Source organism: Neolamprologus multifasciatus, chromosome 9 (assembly GCF_963576455.1).
Source record: "Neolamprologus multifasciatus chromosome 9, fNeoMul1.2, whole genome shotgun sequence".
Classification (NCBI taxonomy): domain Eukaryota; kingdom Metazoa; phylum Chordata; class Actinopteri; order Cichliformes; family Cichlidae; genus Neolamprologus; species Neolamprologus multifasciatus.
Window position 1 is genome coordinate 18,050,737 of NC_140447.1, and position 13,099 is coordinate 18,063,835.

At 43.1% G+C, this 13,099-nt stretch overlaps 1 protein-coding gene across 1 annotated transcript in view; it reads left to right on the top strand.

Moving 5' to 3' along the window:
- Positions 1-30: 30 nt before the first annotated feature.
- flt1 (fms related receptor tyrosine kinase 1) overlaps positions 31-13,099 on the top strand; it is a 50,236-nt gene continuing 37,167 nt past the window's right edge. Inside the window, exons 1-10 of the mRNA XM_085173298.1 lie at positions 31-338; positions 2,991-3,087; positions 3,839-4,044; positions 5,675-5,799; positions 8,690-8,855; positions 8,963-9,099; positions 9,495-9,666; positions 9,871-9,988; positions 10,321-10,490; positions 10,605-10,752. Coding sequence (XP_085029424.1) covers positions 281-338; positions 2,991-3,087; positions 3,839-4,044; positions 5,675-5,799; positions 8,690-8,855; positions 8,963-9,099; positions 9,495-9,666; positions 9,871-9,988; positions 10,321-10,490; positions 10,605-10,752 — 1,397 coding nt within the window. The 5' untranslated portion in view covers positions 31-280. The remainder of the gene's footprint in view (positions 339-2,990; positions 3,088-3,838; positions 4,045-5,674; positions 5,800-8,689; positions 8,856-8,962; positions 9,100-9,494; positions 9,667-9,870; positions 9,989-10,320; positions 10,491-10,604; positions 10,753-13,099) is intronic.

Here is a 13,099-nt window from a genome sequence, read left to right on the forward strand (position 1 = left end):
ACAGTATAAAGCCGCACCACAATCCGAAACGATGGGAAAAAGTTGCACTGGAGCTCAAGCGCGGTGTCCTGTTGCGTGATCTCCCGCAGATAAACTCAGGAAACTGTCTCCCATTCGGTGACCCTCAGCTCAGAGCGCAGCTGTCAACCGCGCTGTGCTGCGTTTGTAGTCCGGTGGAGAGAAAAAAACAGAAGGAGGGGAAAGGAGCCACAGCAGGAATACAACTTCTTTCATGCGTTATTTTATTTGAAAGCGCAAAGCTGCTTCGGAGTCTCCAGACATGATGAATTTTATTCTCTTCTCCGTGCTGTTTGGATTTTATGGTGTTCTAGCAAAAGGTAAGTAACGGGGTCAGTTTTGCAGATGTTACGGGCGCACAGAGTGCGTGCCGCAAGGATAACTGCTAATTTACACAGACCTGCGCTAATTTACTCCAGTCAAGGAAACTTGTTTGTAATAGTTAGTTAATTAGAGCCAAAATCCGACGCTGTGAATCAACGTAGAAACGTTTGTAGCATGCGGTATTTTATTTCTGACTTCATGATCGTTATTTCTTGTAAACCTGACGCTCGGATAACAAAAAGAAGTATTTCAACTAATCAAGGTAGAAAACAACAGACGGACAGCCTATCCCCCTTAATTATTGCGCTGCCGCTCCTCATTTATCGGCTTGTTGTGTCGCCGCTGTGGCTGCGTGTCTGAAGCTGTAAACCTCCCTTTGCGCTGAAGATGATAAGCTATTTGCTGATAGCAGTCAACAAGTCTGATATTGTCATGATAATGATAATAACCGGTTATCCAAACAAGTGTCCCTCCCGGACACTTGTTTGGATAACCGGGACCCCTGTGGCCCGGCTCCTTGCCCGCATGGCCCCTGCTGAATGGATGCGCGCAGGCGTTGTTTCCTGAAGCTAGTGAGCTTGTCAATAATATAAATGGATGAGGGGTCAAAAACTCCTCTGAGCAGGAACCGATGTGAATTTGTGCTCATCGCTCAAATAGCCGCTAGGTTGCATTTATGCAGTCCAGTGGAAGCAGTTCAAGGAATAAAAGATGATGCTTCTACAGGTGCAAAATAGAATCGAGTTTATTGTCATTGTACATGTTCAGTGCGTTACATTAAGAACCTGATCCGGGACATGGCATTTTTAAAAAGTTTTAATTTAATTTAATTTAATTGTTTTATTTTGCATACGGTGAATTTTAAAAGATGTCCTACACGTGTAACGACTTATTACATCATTTCTAGTTATCCTCGACTTTTCATGTGCTATTACTCTTTAAAATTGTGTTTTTTCATTTTCCAAATGCATCATGGCGTTTGTTTTAAATCTGTCACTGAAACAAAAACTCCACCAATTATTTCCTGCTGGATGGCAAGTAAAACACGCACATACATGCATACCTGCACTTAATCCATATGTACATATAGTGTAATACAGAGAAAGGAAGAAGTATAAAAAATGTTCTGCGTCACTATTTATTCAACTGAATGTGACAAATAACGTGAATCAGTCCAGAATAACTGCAGAAAATACATAATAATAATGATTAATACATAATATAAAATATAATGCATAATCAGCTGTTCTGAAAAACACCTTCTTACACAGAACAAACTAAATTCTTCATTTATTTACACCCCACTGTCACTGTTACCTTTAATACAATATATTAATCAGAATTATTGGAGAGACTATTCTAGACTGGACCTCTCTATATCTGTTAGTATTTTAAAACTGATAATAAAATCATATGATCACATTTCACTACAGGTAAACAAATTCTTCATGTCGGCTGATTGTCTTCTTCATGCTCCTGAGATTTATTGCAGTGATGTAAATTTCATCTCAAAGAGTTTACTATGTCCTCATTAATTTGTCTGAATTTCACCTTAGTATTCATCTGCATGTTTCTGTTCATGGCACCTGAAATATTTCATTGCCCTCAGGTGTTTGTTTTAGATTTCCTGGTATATCAGTGAAAGGGATTTTTACAAGTAATGAGCCTTTGTGGAAACTAACCACAGTAATTCCTGGTAATGGCAGTGATGTTGTAGTTAGGATTGCGAAATGCTTTCCTTTACCTGATAACACAGAAAGTGTGCTAATTAGACACTTGTTTAAACAGCTTGTTGAAAAGCTGGAGGAGATCCTTGACTTCCCCCTCCATCTTCCATTCTCCTGCCTGTGTGTGTGTATTTGCTGCCTCCTGTGAAACCCAAGGAAGTAGCATAGGAAGTGTTAGCAGTATGAGTAATACTAGATACTGTGCTCAATGGGGGATCCACTGGGAACAATGATGCTGACAATGAAAGGCAATAATGGATTTAAGTGATAAATTCGCTAACTGCCCTAGCAGCAGTTTAACTGCTCACAGATCAGTGGAGGTGGTTCTTTATGAGCTGCTGTGCGAGGAGCAGTCCGAGTGAAGGACGGGCTTCCCTGAATGATGTTTCCTCTGTTGTTTTGAGGAAGGAAGGGTGGACAGTCTTTATCTCTCATTAATAAACCTCAGCGATGAAGTGGAGAAATGCCTTTATTTGATAAACAAGAGGGACACTGCTTACGCATTTCCACAAAACTTCTTAAGTGGGTTTAGCGAGGAGATGTGAGCAGGGTCAGAGATGCTGATGGAGGACGTGCTGTGGAGGTGGGAATCACCCAAACTGGTTGGCATACCTTACAGGAAGTATGTTATCTTTCAGGATTTCCCTAAATGTGATTGAAAAGGGTTTTTCACTGTGTACGTCCCAACCACATGGACACTTGTCTCTACACCTGAATTAAGCAGTTAAGCAGAGTCTGCAAACTCAGTCCAGATGTACCCTTTTCACTTTGACATTTATAAGTTCTCCTTGACCTCTAACCTCTCTGGAGAGGTCCATAGGTTAATAGATACTTGCTATGAGACAAACCACACTACAGGTCATTGGGTGTTGAACTGTTTCCATAAATTTACTAATCTTTTCCACGCTCTGACCTCTGCAGATAAAGATCAGAAGGGGAGGTTCAGCGTCCCTCTCCTGGATGTCAAAACTCGGCAGAAGGTTCTGGATGCTAACCAGATGCTAACGCTCAACTGCAGGTGAGTTTCAGGTAGAGGCGGAAACATCGTGATTTAAAATCTGTAATTCAATTTTTCAGTAAAGATGGTGGTAGAAGTGTAACTTCCTGGAGGAAAAAAGCCTTTTAAAATGTGTTCTATGAATGCAGTGTTTATGTGCTGATAGCCACTGAAATTAAAGTCAGTTTGCATAACGTTGTTAACTAACTGCCCAAAATAAGTATCCAGAAGTGTTTTGGGATGGGTGCCTGCTGCTAAGACTTAGAAGGATTTTGGTAGAGAGATCTGAGCCAGGCATCCGTAGTTTGGATAAAGGGGCTGAACCTGGGTGAAAGAAATCTCTTAATGAAGGCACAGAATTACGAAAACTCTTAAATAAACACTAGAACTCCATTGAATAAAAATAAACCATCAGTTGTTGTGCAAGCACCTTACATATTTTCCCCCTACTTCTTGTTCCTCATTCTTTCCTCTCTAGTTTGAGCATCTCATAAACATAAGCATGAGTCAGTTTTTCCATTGAAACAATCTCTTCAACATTTACTTGTGATCCTTTTTCTAAATAAATTACAAGCACCTATTATTACGTGTTATTGCACGCTTACCACGTGCAGCTAAAACAGAATGAGATTGTAATGTATTATAAGTCCGTTAGAGTCCAATATATATCTTCATCTTCCACACACATGTTGAAATCATCTTTGGATAAAGGGATACAGTTACAGTGATGTAAGCTGTAGAGGGTTACCAACTCGCTGTAACTGTTGACCAGGGGTCGCTGGCAGCTGAGCTGGACGTTCCCAGCAGGCTTGGACAGAGATCAGGTGGAAGTGAGTGAATCTCGCTGTGGAAGGACGAGCAAGCATTACTGCAGCCAGGTGAAAGTCAGCAGCATCCAGGCCCAGCACACCGGCCTGTTCCGCTGCAGGTACCAGGACAAACCCCATAAACAGACATCCGTCTACATTTATGTCACAGGTAAGACACCGCTACCCCGGGCACTTTTTTCTGTTCTTCGTTAAGTTTTTTTATAAGCTGTTTTTAGCCCGCTCATTGAGAAGCCCTTCACTCATTCACCCTGCCATGTGTATTGTTTGTAATGTCAGGTTAAACAGGATGCAGTGGGCGCTAAATACAGACCAATGCCAGTGAGCCAATTATATCTAAACACTGTTTGTCCTAACAACACATCCTTCTAGATGACTCTGGCACAGTTTCACTGCCCTCCTCCCCTGCCTCCGCCTTTTCTCATCCCAGGCCTACCTCCTTTTTGTCTATATATAAATTCTTCTTCTTCTTTTTTTTTTTTTTTTACTTTCGTTTACGTGCTACTTCGAGGCCAGGAATAGCCCAGCTGCTGAAAGGCTCAGGCCCGGGCAGAGTTTCCCAGGGCATCAGCCTTATCTGCTCTGCTCAGCCTTGCTTGAAGCATCCTGTGCTTTGGGAAGGAGGGGAAGGGCTCGAAGGGGGTGTGCTGGGAGGGAATGTCGCTGTGTCTCTACAAGGTGGCGGCAGGGCGGTGTGTGTTTGTGTGTGTGTTTGTGTGTGTATGTGTGTGTGTGTGAAGAGCTGAGAAGGGTAAGATGAAGGGCCGTAGCTCAGTGGTATCCAGGGGCAGAGGAGGCATGATGTCTGCCCAGCCAGCTCCTCCCTGTCCTGGAAGGTGACGCTGCTCAGTCTGCGCAATTATGAGGCAGAGTTGGGCTGGAAGCCAGGGTCACAGGGCACATTACTGTTTAGCCAACAGGACCCTCGGGAGCCATCAATCGCTCAGGTCACCATGTCCATTAAGCGTCAGACATGGCCTGCGGCTCTGCTCAGACATTTGCCTCCCTCCCCGACTTCTCTATTAGGAATCAAAGCAGAAGAAGGAAGCCTCCAGGCTACTAGTCCTTGGGGTACTTTTGTTTGAATGTTCAGAGATTTGCTTTCCTTGAATAACACCCTATGGTCACAAACAATACAGCGAGCAACACCCACACCTTTGAATGGCACAGCGCTTTTACAGTAGTCGAGCCGAGAGGAGAAACACAGAGAAGCCGTTTGATTGCCTCCAAACAATCTGAGTGTTTATCGTTGACTACAGACAGTCATTTGCTGAATGGGTATTCAGTGAATGTTTAGGAGTGTGTGTCTGTTTGCTTTTGTTTGTTGTTGTAGAGACTGATATTGGAAGTGTGTTTGTGTGCGTGGGTGTGTCTTGTGCAAAGAGGCAGTTTCTATACGTGTGCATGACTTTAAAAGTTGGCCCAAAATGATGAAAGGGATCTAAAAATGTGGAAACAGCAAGAGGAGTGATGCAAGAGCTTGTTTGGAAATTTATTTACGGGCCTGTCTTTCACTTTATACATGCATCATTAATGGGACCAGAATGCAATATGAAATGAACAAACAAAACCACGAACAAAAGGTCCAGATTTTCTGCTAGATTTAACAGACAGGTAGCCACAAAGGAGCCACTCTGCTAATGCATAATTTTAACCTTAACTCCCCCAATGTTTTTTTTAACATATCATATATTTGTAAGAAAGACTCTTTATTCATGCATTTATTTTACACACTTAATATTGTACAATATGTGTCCCTGACCGCAGTGTTTGGGTTTCAGACAGCCAGCAGCTATTCGTGGAGGATGCAAATATGAGTCCAGACGTGTTGTACCTGAAGGAAAAGGAGCCACTGGTCATCCCCTGCCGGGTCACCAGCCCCAACGTCACCACAGAACTAGTAAAGGTTTGTGCAGGAGATGTGCTTTTTATCTATCAAGTGACTGAACACCTTTTAAATTTAATGCACTGTGCATAGGTGCAGAGACCTGCTCTGCATCACGATCCATGTTCTGATTGCGTTTGGGCACTCGTGTCACACTTTGTACTTCTTCGCTCAATCGCTCACGTTCCGCTCTCTGCGCATCATCGTTGCTTTGCCCAGTTTTTTCAATCAGGCCTCACATATGCACGCGATACAGTGTTCAGTCATGTCTCCCTGTCCAGATCATTCGCCACATTGTTCTTATCTTGGCAGCCATTGCACTGTGGCGTGTGTGTCCGTTTGTTTTTGTCCATCTGCGGATATGTGTGAAAGTGTGTGCGGATATGTTTGTGAGTGTTGGCGCTCGAGTGCTGAGTGAGGGGGAGAGCAGAGAGAGTAAAAGTGCAAACTATTTGCGGGTTAATCAAACGTGATTCCCTGCTCATGTCTTTAACAAGCTCTACCTGTTTTTGAGGGGTTTTACTGGGAACCACTGTTGGCACTGTTTTTACCTCTGGAGACAGGACATAGGGTCTGGAGTGCCCCACTGGCCACTGGCCAGCACCACTTCCCACATCTCACCCTCTACATCTTGTAGTAGGAACACTGGCTGCCAACTTCCTCCAACTGATGCTTTAAACAGTCGGACAGCCTGGTGGAGGAAGCAGAGGTGGCTACTGTTGGCCCCAATAGATCAAAGTAGAGTCTATTCTCTTTAATCAGGAGCATTCGTCATTAAAATGACGGTTTGTGCGTCACTATTGGAAAATGATATCTACAGTCAACAAGTTATAAAACATACAGTACTGGCTCAGGTCGAGACAGTGAAAGAAGGCTAAGTAAGTTTTGGTTATTCTGCTTTTGGATGCACAAAACAGAAAGAATACATTGAAGAGTAAAGGCAAACTCAGCAGTTTAGTACTGCACTTACAGTAAAGACACAGATTAGAACGTGTGTAAAATGAGGCCAGCAGAAGCATGGATTTATCTTTTTTTTAAAGTCAACTACACCTTTCATCATGCAAATTTCATGTTCATCCATCCACTCTTTGTTAAGCCCTTTAATTTCCCTCTATCTGCATTTGTGGAGGTCAGTGGCTGAAGCAGACTTTAATGCCAAAGTAAGAAATAGTTCTTTAGATATTCTCTGTTTGGACCAGCACATCCAAAGCACTGACACATTAACAAAAGAGAAATATGAAGGAATTTTAGATTCTCGTGATTTAGAACACAGGAAGGACTTGGACAAACTAAGCCGTGCACGTCACATCCACATTTGTCCTGCCTCCATCTCGGTGCTTGGATCAGCTAAGGTAATTATTCTAAAAATAGCTGTCCTCTTCTTCCTTGATATCCCTCCTCTTCCCCTCCAGTTTCTGGTCGTAACCTGGAACCCACTCGCTGTCACTGGAGTGTTTTTTTCCTGGAAGGACTTTGCACTTTACCTGCTTGTCTAGTATGACCCTTCTCGAGAAGAACAATGCGCAGGAGGTTCTGCTCTCTCGCTCTAGCCGTGAAAGTGACCGGGAGGTGCAGGATCACGGGGTCGACAAGTCAAAAGTCTATATCCTGTAGTAACAGGATGCAAGGAGATGGACTGGAGTCACGTTTTTCATATCCTGCCTGACTCTTTTGCTCCTCCCCTTTTCCCTCCACTTTTTTCTTCATTTTTACCGATTTTCAGCATAGGCACTGGAGTAAGAATGGCACACAGGGTGCTAGAGCTCACGGGCTGGGTGTCAATGAGTTCAGAAGAGGAAGAAGTGAGGAAGTATCTATTTTAAAGGCCTGGGACAGGAGAAGGAAGAGCTCAGTGCTGTCTCGGGGGGGGTCACATCACTCTGGGAGGGGGATATCAACCAGTTCACATCAGGGGTGCACAAGAGGGGGAAACTGTTTGTGTGTGATGCTGGTGGAGGAGGGCTCTACCTGTTCCCTTGGGAGAGGGTGGGAGGCTTCCACCATGTCACAGAAACTCTAGTAAACATTTCCTTGTAGCGACCAAGAAAACAACAGGGTTGTTCAGTTATACAAGGTAGACAAGAATTATAAAAAAGAAACTGCACAGCATCCCAGAGGACTTATCTCCCTCAAGCCCAAGGATGATCTGTCCATTGAAGTGAAAACAAAAGCTCAAATCACATCAAGTGCATGAATTTCTTGTTGTTCAGCAAACTTTTGGTTGTTGCTGCGTGATTGCCTGGCAGCATGACCACAGCATGAAGAAACTGGAGCTACCAAAAACCTGCTGGGGCTTAAGTTGAACATGCAAACTCCTCACAGCATGGATCCACTTGCTGTGAATCAACGGCGCTAACCGCAGAACCAACATGATCCCGGCACCTCTACTTTTGTTTTTAAAAACATTGCTTTGAGAGAAACGTCCAAAATGAGGCTTGACTTGGACTAAAGTTTTAAAGTAAAGGTTGATTTCCAACATCTTCCCACTGGTAACTGTTCAGGAGCTTTTTATCATGTCCCATTATCAGTTGTATGAATACATTATTTGATGTCTTTCTTCAGATAGACACAAAACTGTTTCACATTTAATACATAATCTGAATTCATACTTGTTTTCTGGAGCAGGCAGATGCCTCTAACTCAAAGCAAAAAAAAAAAAAAGGCAAAGTCAGTGTTGCAAATGACAAATAGTCACAAATTACAGTTATTTTACTCATAGATACAAGTAGGTTCTTTCCACATTTGTAATTTATCATGTGTTCACATTTCAAAGTTAATCACCATGACTTGTATCTTGAGCCATGACAATTGTTTGTTCAGTGTGGTTAAACTGCGTCATCGCTTCTGTGCTGTAGACTGTGGTGCAGTCAGACGTGTGATGGGTGTTGTTTTCTCCTTGCCTCTTTCACAGTACCACAGCCACAGCTTGAGTCCAGACCAGAGGAACATTATCTGGAACAGCAGGCGAGGCTTCACAATCAGATCTCCCACCTTCTTTTACATCGGCCTCTTCTTCTGCCAGACCACTGGTGACATAGTCCGACACCAGTCACGCAGATATTTTGTACACAGAATAGGTCAGCAAGCTCTTTCTGCACAACTATATAAATCATGCGTAAACATGTATGTGTGCATCAATGGTTTTTGTGCAAAATCCCTGATATTCTACTTTTTTTTGTCTCAGTGAATAAAATCAAAGATGTGCGTCTGAACAGCAGTGAACATACGCAGGCCTTGAAGGGACGGCAACTGGTCTTGAACTGCTCTGCCACTGCAGAGTTGAACACCAGAGTCAACTTCACATGGGACTACCCTGGAAAGGTCAGAGCTACTTTACAGTCTCTGGAGATGAAAGAAGCACATGTTTAGACGAAAAATGACCTTTGATAGGGAAGAACCACCTTCGCAAAATATATATTCTATCAGCCAAGCATGCTACATCTTATACTCAAGTAAACATCTTAGAGATTATATTCATATTTATTTTGCAGAGTAAAATAAGTGGAAGGTATGTAAGTAACACAAAAACACTGCCTGTGCAAATGAAATCCCCTTTAGGGTTGGTAAATGTCTTTCATTTTATACTCTATTAGTTAGGGCTGTAATTAATGGCGTTATTACTGATTTATAACAAGTGCATAACTCTTTCCCTTGCACAATCAAAAGATTACCCTTCAGTGTTAATCTCATGGCTCTTCTGTCATGTTATCCTGCAGAGTATCAATGCCGGCTCAACTTTCAAAAGGCTCGTGAAACATCAAACAGAAATGTTGTTCTACAGTATTCTGACCATCCCGAAGCTCCAGCGTTCAGACCGAGGCCGCTACACGTGCCGCGTCACCAGTGGTGATCAAAGCCAGCACAAACAAGTCAATGTTACTGTCCATGGTGAGTTTCCTCCGCTGACCCATCCCGACATTCAGGAAATTCACCGGCAGTCATCTGCTCGGATTACTCATTCCAGTCATGCTTGCTTAATTTTTTTTAAGTTTCTGTGACCAGCGCATTCTTTATCACAGGCTCCAGAACGTCACAGCGGTTTCCAAACTTTGAAGTCAGCTTTTTTAATGCACATTTTACCCTCATTTTCAGACCGACCATTTATCAACCTGAAACCCAGAAACGGACTGGTGATGACGGTGCAAGCCGGAGAGAAATCTTATAAAATCTCTCCCAAACTGCGAGCGTTCCCGGCCCCAAAAGTCATTTGGTAAGTGATCAGAAATACTCCTGTATCCTCAGAGTTTAAGTTCACCTAACAAAATTTGGGACTTCAGAGCTTCTTCTTTAGTGTTCATACCTCTCGAGTGTTTTTTTTATTTACGCTTTACCGCCTTTAACCTGAAGCTTATCTCAGCTAACTTCTTAATTTATTGGAAAGAGGGAATGACTTCCCAATAAAATATGACTCATCAGCACTTTAAGTATTCCAAGTTATTTCCTTCCTTGCAACTTTGTTTCTTCCTTCACACACTACCTGAAGCTTTTCGGAAACATCCCTCCTCTCCACTTTACTCAGAGGACTTTTTTTTTTCCTGGCAGGCTGAAGGATGGCACGGTTGCAGCAGAGCAATGCTCCAGATACCACATGAGTGGAAGTTCCCTGGTTATCCGGGATGTTGCAGAAGAGGATGCTGGGAAGTACACGGTCCTTGTACGAAACCAGGAACACAGACTCTACCAGAATCTCACACTCACACTTGTGGTTAACGGTGAGAAACAACAACAACAAAAATACTTCTTCAGCTCTAAATGTCCTGTCCTCAGAGACATTAAACCTTCTCACTTTTTTATCATGTTTATCTTGGCATCATCTCGTCTCGCAGTGAGTCCAAAAATAGGGGAGAAAGCGGTGTTGCTGCAGGACCCGGGCTCCGTACCACGGGGGAGCAGACAAGCCCTGCGCTGCACATCCCACGGAGTCCCTCCTCCACACATCCAGTGGCTTTGGCATCCCTGTCCGTCTAAAGGCCTGTAAGTACCCAGAACATCACAACCTTACCAGCACTAAGCACTAAAGCACTAAACTAATTTATAAAATCCATTAAAATGTATAATTTTCTATACTTTATAAATTCTTAAATAAAGATAGTTGGTTTCCTAGTATGCACATAACTGACCAGAAGAACAATACAAGCCAAGTATAAAAACCATACAGCTATACAGAGCTTCAAGTGCTTTTATTATATTAAAATTTGGCACCTCAGAAATTTTTTAATTTACTTCACATACTGTGCATAATTAATCTGCAAAAATGTAAAACAAAAAAAAAAAAAAAAAAAGGCATATATCTTTTTACCTTTTTGGCCGCAAGGTTAAAAAATATTAATAATATTATAACACTTCATGTGCACATAGAATAAATAATGATGTTTCTTTTATGTTACTCATTGGAGTGTGTGTGTGTGTGTGATTTTTCTTTTGTTGTTGTTGTAAAACGAGACGTGTTTTGTCTATTTCTGCGTGTGTTCAGACAGCGTTTCCTTCTTGTAACCAGAACAGATGCCTTTGGGGGCCTTTCATGTACAGGAATGTGTGAAAATGTGTGTGTGTGTGTGTGTGTGTATGTGTGTGTGTGTGTGTGTGTGTGTGTGTGTGTGTGTGTGTATTTCATCGGGCCAGTGTTTGCATGTTTGTTTGATTGTGCAGCTCTTTCTCATATTTTTGTTCTCTTACTGTCCATGTGTCCTTTCCATATGTTTGTTTAAGTTCATACAAATCTGCATCCTATGTGTGTGTGTGTGTGTCTGTGTGTGTGTGTGTGTGCCTGGTACATTCACAGACACAGTACACGTTGTATCTCAGACTTGAAAGGACAGAGAAAAAAAACACACTTCAATAGCAGCCAGTTCCGTGCTCTCAGTCACGATTTGTTGGTTTCCAAATCAAACACTATGATTTAATGAATTTCCTGTCCAGGAGGCAGGGTGAGAGGCCTGTTTATTATTGTGATTGCACACTGCATCCTGTGATGCTTTTTCTTATATCTGACACACACTCAATATACAAAGTTCTCATGAGAAATGGCCCAGCCCGATGAAGCGAAGGGACAGTCAGCCTTAAACACACGCCAGTATCCAAGCAGGCATTTTGGCAGAAACATTGATTGAGCTGCTCTCGGAGGTCAGACACGTATTGTGTTCCTTACGAACAAGTCAGAAAGGTTAAGTATTACCTGAGAGCACCACAGCAGCTGCCCACGCTCTTTTGCCCCCTGAGACACACTGACATCATAACTGTACTTGACCCTTAACCCTGGCACTCTCACAAGGCGCCATGCCAATCAATCTCATCCAAATGCCAAAAGTTATCTACATAATGTACATTAGGATTGTCTCAGGCCGCCTGGCAGCGCCAAAGTATGCAATCTTCAGTGTCAGAGTAAATCCAGGTCAAGTGATGTAAGCTCTTTTGTTCATGCCATTTATTGTATGTGTGACAGCACCTTTGTCTTGTTTCACAGTAAGATGTCAGATGCAATCTGCACATGTGAGAAATTTGGCAAAGCCCAGTTTTTAATCATCACATAGATGAATAATTCGACTTTAAGCCATTTTTATTCCATTAATATAATGTGATTTGTAGCAGTATTGTAATTACATAAACAAAGAGGCATAAAATAAACTAAAAGGTTGTATTTCCCAACAAAGTGGAGCAGCAGAAGTTATAGTAGACCTAAAAAATGAGTCAAGCATGTTTGCACAGTAATTACACTGCAGATTACATTTGGCTTCTTAACTGGCTGCCTCACGGTCCTTTGTAAAGCTCTGTTCTGGTTCAGCTTCAGTGTCTGTGCTGATTGTATTTCTTTGGACTGGTACTTTTGATTGGATCCTCACTGGGCCCCTTGTTCTTTGCAGCCCGGCTGCACCACCACAAGCCTGACGCCGTGCTGGAGGAGGCCCAGGGACAGTGGACCAGGCTGGGCCAGGCTGACGGGGGGCCTCTCGCCTGGGTCCTGGGTCCACTGCTGGGTCTGGCCCTGGGAACTGCAGCGCTCTTATCTGGCCCGAGCAGGAGGTGCATTGGGCTTCCTGTGCAAAAATCAGAGCGCTTTTCCTCTCGTTGTTTGGCTTCCTCTCCGACTCGAGGCGCTTCCCAGCGGCGTGATTGTCCCTTCGTCTTCAAACGTGGCACGGCCCGCTTCCTCAAGAGCTTGATCTATTCTTGAGAGCACCCCCACACCCCTTCCCAAACTCGTCTGCCCCTACACATACCTCTAAACCCCCTTCCATCACCAGCCCTGACCTGCACCACAACCCAGCATCCTTCACATTTACAAAAGAAAAACTCCCCATCACCTCCCACTCTGGAGCCCTCC